General features: G+C 44.7%; 1 protein-coding gene across 24 annotated transcripts in view; it reads left to right on the top strand.

Annotated features, from left to right (window-relative positions):
- LOC111872382 (collagen alpha-1(XVIII) chain) overlaps positions 1-13,842 on the top strand; it is a 378,674-nt gene that overhangs the window by 319,667 nt on the left and 45,165 nt on the right. For 23 of the 24 annotated variants that reach the window (XM_023866208.2, XM_023866202.2, XM_023866206.2 and 20 more), the window contains one exon: positions 8,166-8,280. In XM_023866208.2, the coding sequence (XP_023721976.1) occupies positions 8,166-8,280 (115 nt within the window). The remainder of the gene's footprint in view (positions 1-8,165; positions 8,281-13,842) is intronic. The other variant, XM_023866207.2, reaches the window with a different exon arrangement.

The following is a 13,842-nucleotide window of genomic DNA, read 5'->3' as shown; positions in this document are numbered from 1 at the left end:
ATGGCACATAAAAAGCCAGTAATCACTGCTTTGTTTGTACTGCAGCTCCTATTTTTATTACCGCTCTGGTTGATTCCTTGGACATGTTCTGCTTTAAGTTGTGTAGTGTAACGTTTTATGGGACATCTGGCTTGCAAAATACATACATATATGCTTATATAATATAATCATCTTATTTTATGGCAATCTCTTGTCTCGGCGCAATCCAGTAGCTGTCCCTCAAACATAAAGTTCAGAAGCTCAGTCGGTATAGCGACTGGCTACGTCGCCGGCACGGATTACGGGGCCCACCCAGCTTCTTATCTACTGGGTACCGGGGGTAAAGCTGCTAGGACGTGAAGCTGACCACTTACCTCCAACTAGTGCTGAGGGCAGGAAAACGTGGATCTATTCATCCAATCCCCAATACGCCTTTATGGCTTAGTGTTAAGCACAGGGACAACTGTATATTTTTTTTACATTCCGTGAATAACTCACATTTCACTGTATATTCTGTGTCCATTATAGACTATTCTTTTTATTGCTAGTGGGGTGGGTCTAAGTCCCTTGTACTTCGGCCACTTCTGGCCTGTTGTACCAGCCCCAGATGATAGGTGAGGGTGATTGTGGAGCAATTGGTGGAATTACGCCGGGACAGCCTAGTCGGTATGGCGATGGGATAGGCGACCGAGGTTCGATTTCCGGCAAGAGATTTTTCCCTCCCCCACAGAGCTCTGGGGTCCACCAAACGTCCTATCAAAAGGGTACCGTGGGCTATTTCCCTGTCCGGGGCTTGAACCTGACCATTCACCTCCATCTACCACAGAAGTCAAGAATGGTGGGACTATACCTTCACTCCCCTATACATCTTCATGACGTGGTTCTTAATTAAGCACAGGGACAGTTTCACTTGTACCTTACACGTATTCTTGTAATCCCCCCGTATAAGCAAGTAGTTTCAAACTTTTAAGCTCTCTTAACCCCATAATGTGGAGCAGGCTAATTTCTTGGAACTATTTAATCAATCCTGCACGAAGTTGCCTGCGTTTATGAAACCCGAAAGTTGATTACCCTTGGATTGTGTACTGAGCTATTTTAATCCACTTGACGCCCTCACAACACAACTTTCTGTGAACTAATTTCATACTAACAAAGACTCGGAAGTTCTCACGGCGATGGCTATGAAGATTTCCTGTTTCCTGGGATGTGACGCCATACTTCATGGAACGTATCTAAATTTTAGCACGAGTTTGTTGCCTCCAGCTTCAGGTTAGACGTGTAAAATGGGCGTGGCAGAATGTGGCACGGATATAGGGAGACGTCGAACGGGTCAGCATAGCGGTAACGCTCTAGAGTCGCATTCGGGAGGTGCTAGTTTCGAATCTCGACTGATACGTCGTATGTCCTGAGGTTTTTGTAGTTTTCCTCGGCCCCTCGAAGGAAACGGCGGGATAATGCCTCCATTAGACCAAGTCCACCACCTTTAAAATCCTTTCCAATTCGTCAGTCACCCTACCACTCTACGCTACAAATCATGGCTTGTTAATATGTGGAGTGTGACCCCCTTGGATGGCCACACAAGTCTCAAGAACTATTTAAAATGTAATTGTATCAATGCAGTCTTGGAGAAACAGAGAGATGAAATGTACATGCCTTGGGAAAATGTAACACCAGGGGCTCACGTTTTTTCGTGACTACAGGAATATAAAGTAAAAGTACAAAGTAAAGCTATCCCTGTAACAGGCCGTGAAGGCGCGTAGGGTTGTGAGGCGTTGAGGGTCCCACATTATCAAGACAGTTGGCTCAGAGATGGCGGTAAGGTTGTCAGCTTTACGCGCCGGCCGCGCTTTACATGTATTATAGCTTACTGTAGCTGTAGAGAGGCTGTAAAGCTATTTAGGTTCCTGCTGTCACCGTACAGGCTGATAGGGACCTGCAAAAGTGAACAGAACTGCACTTTTTGTGACTGTACAGGGACATTTTATAGCTTACTGTAAGTGTAGAGAGGCTGTAACGCTATTTAGGTTCCTGCTGTCACCGTACAGTCTGATAGGGACCTGCAAAAGTGAACAGAACTGCACTTTTCGTGACTGTACAGGAACATTTTATAGCTTACTGTAGGTGTAGAGAGGCTGTAAAGCTATTTAGGTTCCTGCTGCCACCGGACAGTCTGATAGGGACCTCCAACAGTGTGCAGAACTGCACTTTTCGTGACTGTACAGGAACATTTTATAGCTTACTGTAGGTGTAGAGAGGCTGTAAAGCTATTTAGGTTCCTGCTGTCACCGTACAGCCTGACAGGGACCTGCAACAGTGTGCAGAACTGAACTTTTTGTTAGTAGTCAGATTTAGGGCGGGTTGGGCCGCATTAATTTGTGTATCATTTTAAGGGGTCACGATGTCAGAAAGTTTTGATAACCCCTGACCTAGATACCGACAGCGTCCTTAAGTGAACCGAAAGAGGTTGCTGTCAAAACTTGGTCTGAAGTATGGTCGTGTTCACCGGTCGCCTTCTTGGAATTTTGTAGTGTTGGTCTTCGAAGCATGGTCCAAGAAATGTAGAGAGAGATGAATTTTCAATGTTGTGTTTCTTGGGCCCGTAAACTGGGGGAGGGCGCTTTAATCCCCTCCGTCTTTACTCTTGATTCAAAATGGCGACTTCCATCTCTGACCTTCAGTATTACAAGGACGTCGTAATGCGTTATACAAACAGTTTGTGTCCTGTCCAGAGATTTCACACAGTTGCAGTGCAAATTTCCTTGTACAGTTTCCCCTCTGCGTATCGGTATGAACCTTGCTCTGGAAACGGCTGTGTATTCTTTAGTAGGGGGCCGCGCCATAGCTCAAGCGGTTAGTCGCTGGCTTCCCACCCCGGCGGCCCGGGTTCGATCCCGGGCCTGGTCAAGTGGGATTTGTGGTGAACAAAGTGACGCTGGGGCAGGTTTTCTCCGAGTACTTCAGTTTCCCCTGCCAATCTTCATTCCACCAGTTGCTCCACAATCACCCTCACCTATCATCTGGGGCTGGTACAGTAGGCCAGAAGTGGCCGCAGTACGAGGGACTTAGTCCCAACCCACTAGCAATAAAAGAAATCCTTTATTTATATGACAGTTGTTTGATCCTCGGCCTGAAGAGTGCGTCGTTGTCGCGATCTGAAGACTGGCAACAAGTTGACACTCAAGCAGGCCTGTAGTTCAAGCCGTGTCGTTACATAAAGGTTCACGTCACATTTTCGGATTTATTTATTACCCAAAGTGCTTGCCGTTTCAGGAGTTACCATAGCTCAGTCGATATAGCAACAGGCTACAGTCTAGACCTCAGGGGTTTAATCCCTGGCAGGGGTAAGAGGTTTTCTTCCCACAGTGTCCAGACTGGCTCTAGGGTCAGCCAACCTCCTATCTAATTGTTACCGGGGGCTCTTTCCGTAGAGATAAAGCGGCCAAGGCGTGAATCTGATCACTCTTCTCCGTTTAGTGTCGAGATCAAGAATGGCGGACCTATTCCTCACCTTTTCCATGTGTCTTTATGGCGTGGATCTTATCTGAGCACAAGGACAACTTTTCCTTGTCCCTTTGCTTTTAATTTAACGTTTTCAAGTATGAGCAGGTAAGGGGTGTCTGAATGATGAGACAGCTGAGTGGGTGAGTGGCTGTACCTCAGGAAGTTGCGGCAAACGCTGACAAACACACGGGCGTGACTCTGTTAGCCTCCTTCCTCCTTAGAAGGGAATGAAGGGCATTTATATGTGATTTGACGTTCTCACGGCACTTAAACACGATGAGTACTATCTTCTGGTATACTGATGCCACGAAGTCCGGTAGAAGTTTACCGACGTTTAGGAGGAACTCACTTCCTCCATCTTCAGTATCGAAGAGTAAGCCAAGGACGCTTCCGTCTCAACGTTTCGCTGGTTGCATGCTTATCTACCCTTATACCCTGAAGACGGAGGCAGTAACTTCCTCCGAAACGTCCGTGAGCGTCTACCGAAAGTCGTTCCATAGCTCAGACGGTTAGTTGTCGGCTTCACACCGCAGACGTCCGTGTTTGAATCCAGGTCATGTGGTGTGTAATTTGCGGTGGAGAAAATGACAGTGGGGTGGGTTTTCTCTAGAGTTCTCCCTGCTGTTTATTATTTTACAAATTGCTTCGCGTTTATTAATCATCCTATATCGCCGCTGTATAGTTCAGAAACTGATAGCATCGGTAAATAACCACACTAGAAAAGTACTCTTCAGATAAAATGCTTTTCTTTGATATGCATACAAATGCTTTAGAAGACGTCTTAGTACGAAAATCTGTCATTAGAGTGCAGTACTGAAAGAACAACAGCCATCTATGTAGAAGGGCTATTGTTCCCAGCGTTACAGGGTAAATGAGTCATGAAAAAACTAGCCATAAATATGTAATGAATAATGATATTATTGCAGGCGTTGGTAACCGTGCACGGTTCGTCCGCTTTATGAGAAATCTGACATGAAGCTCACGACAAACCTGACGTCAATGGATTATGTTCCAGAAGCCGCGTTCAGTCTGAAAGACCGCCTTATCTTTGTCATCATGCTTTAAAAGAATTTAACGAGGCGTATAGTTATCAACGGAGCTGAGCGTAACCTGCGACGGTGACCAACTGAAGTTATTAGCATCGAAAGGAAGGTGAGGTTATGTCACGTGGAATTAGATGCCGCAAAGTCGAAAAGAGATGAAAATCTTAACCGAATAAGGTTATCTACATACATAATCATTAGAGTGACATGACAAAGTTGTATTTTATTTGACTAGGGAAGTTGTCTTGTTGCGGTACGCTACTTCGGGAAGTGCCGGGTTCGAATTTCGATCGGTACATTAACTAAACTTATCTTCCAGATAGTCGTTGGATTTTCAAGGAAGCGGCTCGAGTTCGATCTCAGGGTAGGTGATGTGGGATTTATGGCGAGCAAAGTGGCCGGTTTTCTCCTAGTACTTAGATGTCCCTTGCCACATCGACTGTTCCCGCTCAGCTGACATCCGGAGCGGGTACGGTGGTCTCGGTCTCACCCAGCCCCACGAATTAATCAAATCAGATCTTAACCTATTTTTTGTTTGAGGTTCATGCGTCGGTGAGTGTGGAGATTACTTTAAGTTTGGATGTGACGCCGTGCAGTCCGATAGACGTTAACCGACGTTTCTGAGAACTTATTGCCGTCATCTGCTGCCTCCTTATTTGATAGTGTCGTACTTATCGACCTTGGGAGTACGGTCATCAGAAAGATCGGCGATCTTCTACCAGACTACACGGTGTCACATCCCAGAGGATCAGTACTCTTCATAGACACCACCTTTATGATCTCAAATCCGCCTTTTGCCACATGTTGATTTCAGGAATACAGTATGTGGGAAGAGTCGTGATATTCGGTCGGTATAGCGACAGGCTACGGAATGGACGGCCAGGGTTCGATTTCCGGCCGGGTTAAGAGATTTTTTCTCCTCTCCACAGCGTCCAGACCGGCTGTGGGGCCCACCTAGTCTCCTATCCAATATGTACCGAGGGCCGTTTCTCTGGTGTAAAACGGCCTGAACGTGAAGCTGACAACTCACCTTCATCTAGTACCAAGGTTAAGAATGGAGGAGCTATACCTTCACTCCCCCATACGTCTTAATGGCATGGTGCTTAATTAATTAAGCACAGCGACAACTTTACCTTTTTTTACATTGTGTGGAAAAGTCTAAGAGTTTTTTAATCTTGAAGAAAGTGGTACATATGCTAACCAATGCGCTTTCAAGAGCTAAGGAGCGCGGTAATGAATTAAGATGGCAGTTATTCAGTAGCTAATTAACTATATGCTGCAGTTAACCACTATGTGATATAGTTAATTAGTGAACTAGTTAGTTGTGAAGTTACTCGTAGTCTTGTAGTTACTTATTGTAGTTTGTTGAGGCACTGTGCTTCAAGCCGGAAGGTCGCGGGTTCGACTCCTGTCGAGGTCATTGGATTTTTCAATTTACCTAATCCTTCCAGCCGCACTATGGCCCTGGGGTCGACTCAGCCTCTAACAGAAATGAGTACCAGGAATATTCTTGGGGGGTAAAGGGTGGCCGGCTCGTAAAGCTGACAATTTTACCGCCATCTGTGAGCCAATTGTCTAGAGAAAATGTGGGAACCTCGACGTCTCACAACCCTATGGGCCTCCACGGCCAGTTACAGGGATAGCTTTACCTTTTTACTTTTTTATTAGTTGCTCTAGTGAGGCCCCTTTTGTGGACATGGTACTGAATATTTCGGGTTTCATAAAAGATGGGAAATTTTTTGACTAGTTACTCGAGCAGTTGGGCTCAAGCGGAATTGTTTGTGATTTGTGTTTGGGAGGTTCCGAGTTTGGATCTCTGCCTGAAGAGCGATTATAATGCTCGAGATATCTAATGTTTCGCTCACCTCCTCCACACAATTTGATGATATAGTGCGATTTATTGACAGTTGCGTACACTCGTACTGCGCAAGACCGCCACAATTCAAATCTTCATCTCTGCAGAAACACCAGATCTTAAGCATTTTATGTGTGAAGAAAGTAACCTTCCTCGGATATCGATTGTATGAGAGATGTACATCGGGTTAGTTGTGTTCGTGGAAACACAAAGGTAGTCCCCCCCCCCACTTGCTGTGAAGTTTCGAAAATTCCGTCACGTCCTGAGTCAAGTGTCGACACTGCATCCAGGTTTCCAACCCACTCACCCCAGTACGTCTATCTTCCTTGCCTGAATTGTGTTTACAGTGTCTGCCTCCTCGTCCTCTCTACACGAGCAGAGAAATTCTCACGAATGCATCCCTTACTTTTTTCCTCTGTTGTCCATTGTTTCTAGTCCTGGCCGTTCTCAGTAGGATGCGCGCTGGATTTGATCGAGTCGATTTTGATAAGGACTCTGAGGGTGTGTATGTGCTATAATAGGTCCTTAGTTACAATGTAGATGGTTGAGGCACTGTGCTACAAGCCGGAAGGTCGCGGGTTCGGGTCCGAGGAGGTGGATTTTTCAGTTTAATCCTTCCAGCAGCACTATGGCCCTGGGGTCGACTCAGGCTCTAAGTGAAATGAGTATCAGGTATCTTCCTAGAGGGTACAGAGCGGCCGGCGCGTAAGGCTGACAACCTTACCGCCATCTGTGAGCCGATTGTCTAGAAAATGTGGGATCCTCGACGTCTCAGAACACTATGGGCCTCCACGGTCCGTTACAGGGGTAGCTTTACCTTTTTATTTGTTACGATGTATCATCATCATCCTCCATCGTTCTCGAAATGCTCCTGCTACCGAGTATGTTGTTATTTAAAGTCGAATAGCATGATAGATGAATTGAAAGGATTATGAAGGAATTGGTCGTGGCCTAATATAGGTATTTTACCGGGAAATTTGTAGAGGCTTCGAGGAAAACATACCAAACCTCTGAGACAATAGTCGTGTTCCTCCGAAACGTCGGTTGACTATCGAGGGACTACACCGCTGTGGGTTCCTCAAATCCTACAGAGATTTCGGTGTGCATACATGAAGGTAGGAACCCAAATTGTATTCTATACATCTTTTTTAAGCTTATACATTTCCCAGAATATCAAGGGAGTATGTTCCTCTGAAACGTCTGTACCAACCTACAAGAGTACAAGGTATCATAACCCTCTTGAGGAGCCGCCAATTCTGCAGCTACTCAAGAATTTCCCAGCATTTTATGAAACCCGAAGGTTCATTATCGTGTTCACAAGAACCATCCACTGGTCTCTATCCTGAGCCAGATCAATCCAACCATACCATCTCATCCTATCTCTCTAAAATCCATTTTAATATTGTCCACCCACCTACGCCTTGGTCTTCCAAGTGGTCTCTTTCCTTCTTATGCATTCCTCGTATATCCCCCATTCGTGCTACATGCCCTGCCCACGTCATCCTCCATGACTTGATCATTCTAATTACATTTGGAAAAAAGTACAAGTTATAAAGTCTTAAAAATATTTTACACAAATTCTCTCTCAAACTTTCCACTGTCCATCACAAACTCAAATCGTACAGTTTGTTCTGAAGTTTCGCCTGTTCCTCTGACCCGTCCACTCGACCAGCCACTGGTTCATCACGTGACAACAGCTACGAGTAGATGATATTTCATGTCACTGTACGTGAACCTGTGGAAGTTTGTGACTTTAATCGAAATTTGGTTTGTTTGTGATGTTTCAGGTGGACCAGGAGGAAGGAGGGGAAGAGTCAGTGTTATCCAGTGGCGAAGGAAGTGGCCGAGGGGAAACCGGAGGTTTGTTACCTCCTTTCCCCCCACCTCCCCCAGGTCCTGACGGTATGTCCGTCCTTGAGCACTAATGTAAAGACAGACAAGANGAAAAAAAAAAAAAAAAAAGAATGTAATAAGGACACTTGGCCAACTTGCTTTCTTTTACCATTACGGACGGACGTAACGTCGATTGCTCAACCTGCAATCATTTCTACATTGATGTTTTCTGTCGTTTAGTGTAGTTCATATACAGAGTGTCCCAAAAATTCCTGAGGTAATTTTATTACACGAATTGATCCTGAATTTTGACATGTATTCGACATCTTATATGAGCCTTCATGTGCATTTCTTCTCATTTCTTTGGTAATAAACTCGTCTTACATTCGCAAAATATCTGTTTTCATGTTTGGATTAATGGATCAATTATCCTGATTATTTTGTAGTACTATTAACTACGTCCTGTAGGAAAATGTCAGAAATCCCTGCTTCTGCCAAATGCAACTTTGTTAAAATAAACCGAGGAACACTGGTTAAGTATGAGACAGAGCACGCGTTAACAATGACGAATATTTAGTGAGTTTTCTATAGAGCCGAGCCGTGAAGCCAGTCGGCGCCTTACGTGTCGGCTTGACTTGTGAGACAGGCGTCTGAATGAAGAATGCCGTCTTCTGGGATGTGGCACCGTGTAGATCTTCTGTGAACCGACGTTTCGGAGGAACGTATCGCTTCCATCTTCAGGGTAGAAATCAGCTTGCGGAATGGGAAGTTTCTGCGTTCCGTTTCCTGCAGACCAGCGCGGTAGTACGCAGTATGTCGGAATGACGTTTTTTGTAATAAAAGAAACGCCTCTGAAAACTTTGCCGATTTGCAAGGAAAAGGAAAGGCAAATATGTCCACTCTCCGTTGAAGTTTCTTACTTTTGCTAAGCTTACTGACGAGAGTTGTAACGCTTTTGTCTCATATCAGGGAGGCGCTTGGTTCGAAGCTCGTTTATAATATAAATATAATAATACCTCGAATAGGCCACGACCGCTTCCTGTCATTCTACTCTGTGCATTCAGGGTTTATGGGGTTCGATAGAAGTCCATTTATGTCCTTATGTAATATATACTTCATAGTTTGTCAGTATGACTACAAAACAAAATGACCGAATAACTATGTAAACCATATTGAATTTTAGTAAAATTTAATTACTCTTTATGATCTGCATAGAATTTTCAGACGTAAAGAATAGTTTATTACGGGTCAGTGTGGCTGAAAATCGGATTTTTTTTATGCGACGAGTCTGCCATGTCGAATTTTAAAGAAAATTGTACAGAGGGACGTTTCCACTGAGGTAAAGTAGCCGGGGCGTGAAGCTGACCACACATCTCCATGTAGTGCCGAGATTAGGAATGTTGTAGCTATGTCTCCACCCCCCCCCCACTTCTTAATGACGTGGCGGTTAACAAATTAAGCACAGGGACAACTTTGCCTCTACGTGTTCAACGGTTTAGACACTTGGTCACAGATAAACGGACATACATGGGATCAACGTAAGCCGTTCTGAAGAAAGCCCTCTTCTGGGGTGTGGCGCCGTGTAGAAATTTTGTTAACCGAAGTTTCGGAGGAACGTATCGCGAGCGAACCAGCTTCAGCAGGTGTAACAGGCTGAGTCCAGTCGAGTAAACACAGCTGTATAAGAGGAGGGAAGTGAGTGGGGATAGATAGGGAAACGGTAGGGAGGGGAAGGGTCTGATGAAGTGGCCAGGAGCTCGCGGATTTTATCTTGTCTTCTACCTTGAAGATGGTGGCGATACGTTCCTCCGAAACGTCGGTCAACACAATTTCTACACGGCACCACATCCCAGAAGACGGCTTTCTTCATAATCACCGCCGTGAAAACCTCAAATCTTACATGAGGCGTTTTGTTTACTTTGAAAAGAATCCCTAAAAATAAAGTAACTATTTTTCAAACTGTCATTTCAGTCGAGATTTCTGCAAACCAACTTTTTGTTCTTATGTTTACATGGCACTTCATTTATTTCAAATGTTTCGTGTGAAGTGATTGCTCGCAAACTTACATAGCTCTTGGTGTTCTCCTACTGCAAAGAGAAATACTTTAAGGATATTGGGACACTCCGTATTGTTATGAAGCGATTAAGTTGTGCAGGGGTACCAAGGTATGAATATGGGATAGGTTTACATGGATCGAATAACCCAGGACGAACATATCCAGTTTTGGATGTGCATATTGAGGTGTGTAAATTGATTATTCTCGAAATTCATATAAATAACATATAATAATTAATTTCTTCTTTACAGAGCTTGAGAGACAATTTATGTTTTGTGTACGAAACGCTTAAATACACGTACACTGTGTGGGCAGAATGGAGAGTGTTTGGATGAACATATAATAACCACCGTGCTTTAAAGGGTTAAAGTGGATATTAAATGACATAGATTTTGTTAATGCGAGCTGGGTTCAACAAGCTCTGGGTCCGCCCCTTTCCACCGAAACCTTATTTCGTATTTTAATGGACTTATATTTATTTGTTTATTATTTAAACGGACACAGTTACCGATTTACTTCTAATTCGCAGGGCTTACAGTAGAGCAACGTACCTAATGCCGCCGTAGTTTACTGGTCGCATTCGAAATATGTCTGGTTCAGATATCGGTCCGGTAACCGGCTATTCTGACCGAAGGAGCGTCGCGGTCTTCCTCAGTTCCTCCATGCAAATGCCAGGATACTTCCTCAAATTAAGCCACGACCGCTTCCTTCCGCAATGCCGTTAAACGAATATAATATCACGATTTAGGGGTGTGGATTTGTGAAGAAATTTATTGCCCACTTACACATCGTAACTACAAATAGCTGTAACATTATCGCTGATTTCCACAATTTACAGATCACTAGAGCACTGCCTAGGTCTTCTCAGTCTGCTTTAGGTAGTCGTTTCCGGGTAACGGATCTTAACAATGAAAACTCTTCAGCTTCTTAGCTGTCAATTATAGCGCCATATGTTCTCAACCTCCCTTGCAGAACTCATCTGAAACATTCAGAGAGAATTCAGAATTTATTTTTATTGCTAGTGGGGTGGGACTAAGTCCCTTGTACTGCGGCCACTTCTGGCCTATTGTACCAGCCCCAGATGATAGGTGAGGGTGATTGTGGAGCAATTGGTGGAATGAAGATTGGCAGGGGAAATCGAAATACTCGGAGAAAACCTGCCCTAGCGCCACCATAAATCCCACTTGACCAGACCCGGGATCGAACCCGGGCCGCCGCGGTGGGAAGCTCGCGACTAACCGCTTGAGCTCTGGCGCGGCCCTGAATTCAAAGTTACTTTACGAGTAGTGGTTTACCGCCTGGCGCCAGTCAGTTCGTCTTGGCCCCAAGCCCCTTTATACTCACGACCAGTGATTTTTTCCAAATAAACCTTTGTGGTCATAGCCCTTACGTAACATCCTCTCTGACGAGAGCGCTGTCGCAGCTTGTGCCCGGAGGGACCGAGAAAGACCACGATAGCGGATCCCCCGGCTGAAATTCAAACCGAACCCCCCCCCCCGAATATAAGTATAAATCGTTACTGATATTTCAGAGGAAGGATCATGCAAACAACTCAGTAAACAGATAACTCTGTTTTCTGGGATATAACGTCGTTTCAGTCCGCTGAAAGTCAACCGACGTTTCAGAGGATTAATTTCTGTCTGCTTAAAGCTGTTTTAGTACTTGGAGTGCTGTTGAACCCTGAAGATGGACGTGATATGTTTGTTTTTCAAGTGACTGCAAGGCGTTGTATCTAGTAATATAGAATTCTTTATAACCAAAGAATCCGAAATGCTGTAACTCGCGGAATTACTGTCCGTGAGTTGTGCTATTATCTGCCTCTGTGTAAACACAGATATTGGCAGCCTCGTCAAATGAATACACGTTTGAGCTAACTGGTCTAGAGGCTGGGCTTGTTAAGTGTTGGCTGTTTGTTTTCATACAAGCACCCGAGTTGTAACTGTAGATCTGTTTCAACAACGTTTACGTTCTAGTCTTCCACCTCTGACTTCATTTCCGGTTTTTCACAGCGTTCGGTATTATGAGTTCTAGTTTTCTTTAAGCGGAATAATCAAATTTCGTTTTGTCAGCTGAAGAGCTATCATATTTCATTGAATATGTAAATGAAACTGTTTCACACCCCTGCACTAACGCACAGAGGCATGCAGAATTATGTCTAAAACATTTCTGAGCAGACCCAGCGCCCTAAGTAGCCAACCTTACGAAAAGAAAGAGATTTGCGGTGTGGGAGCTTTGGTAACATCTTATGTTGAAACTTCCAAATGACAATGACCCACGTTGCTATTTAATGATCATGAATATTGAGAGATGTTTTGGACATAACACTACTGCTCTCAGTATGCTAGAAGCCGTATGCACTGTCCTGCAAAGAAGAGAAGGCGAGGCAGTTAACCAAGGCCGGCACACATGTGCTGTGCAAGCTGGAACGTCTCTTACTTTTTTCGCTTGCACACTGACACTCAGTGTGCTCCAAATCAATTGTTAACTGCCTCGCCTTCTCTTCATTGGTGGATATTAGTGTTTCATTCTATATATGTGAAAATAAAAACGGAAATTATTGCTAAAAATCACACTGCACAGATTGGTCTAAAGGAAATATTTTAGAATTGTATTCGGGAGGTGTTCTTTTCGACTCTCGGCTGGAATAATGACTCTCTGGCAGGTTTTCCCATCATCTGCCTCAGTCTCTTCAGGAAAACTGCCTCGATTAGATCACGGCCGTTCCGTTGAAAATCCTTCTCAATTCATTATTTGCGTATAATCGCACCATCCGACTCTGCATTATCGCGATAGGGAAATTATCACTCATATTCGACTCAGGAAAAAGTACAAAAGATCGTAGCTGTCTCTCAAGATTACCTTCAATACAGTAAAAGTAAGTAAGTCTGTCGGGTCGTGCCATAGCTCAAGCTGTTAGTCGCTGGGTTCGATCCTGGGTCTGGTCAAGTGGGATTTGTGGTGGACAAAGTGGCGCTGGAGCAGGTTTTCTCAGAGTACTTCGGTTTCCCCTGCCAATCTTCTTTCCACCAATTGCTCCACAATCACCCTCACCTCTCATGCCAGAAGTGGCCACAGTACAAGGGACTTAGTCCCACTCCACTAGCTTTTAAAAAAAAGTAAGTCTGTCCCTGTAACATGCCGTTGAGGTTCATAAAGTTGTGAGACGTCGAGGTTCCCCGATTTTCTAGACAATCAGCTCACAGATGGCGGTGAGATCAGCCCTACGCGCCGGCCGGTCCCCTTTACCCCCAGAAATATTCCTGGTACTCAATTCTGTTAGAGGCTGAGTCGACCCCCCCCACAGGGCCATAGTGTTCCTAGAAGGATTAGGTCAATTGAAAAAATGCAGTTACCTCATCGGGATTCAAAGCCGCGACCTACCGGCTTGTAGTATAGTGCCTCAACCATCTACGCTACCGCGTTGCAACTTTCCCCAATTGTGAACTTAGTCAGAGGATTGCAGGGACATTGCCACACTCGAGACACCATCGCATTTAATGCAGTCATGACAGAGCAGGCACGCTTAGCGGTAACGCTGTAGACTCCCAGTCGGGAAGTGCTCGGCTCTCAATCTG

This window comes from Cryptotermes secundus, unplaced genomic scaffold (assembly GCF_002891405.2).
Source record: "Cryptotermes secundus unplaced genomic scaffold, Csec_1.0 scaffold247, whole genome shotgun sequence".
Lineage (NCBI taxonomy): Eukaryota > Metazoa > Arthropoda > Insecta > Blattodea > Kalotermitidae > Cryptotermes > Cryptotermes secundus.
This window is presented reverse-complemented; position numbering and strand designations above follow the sequence as displayed.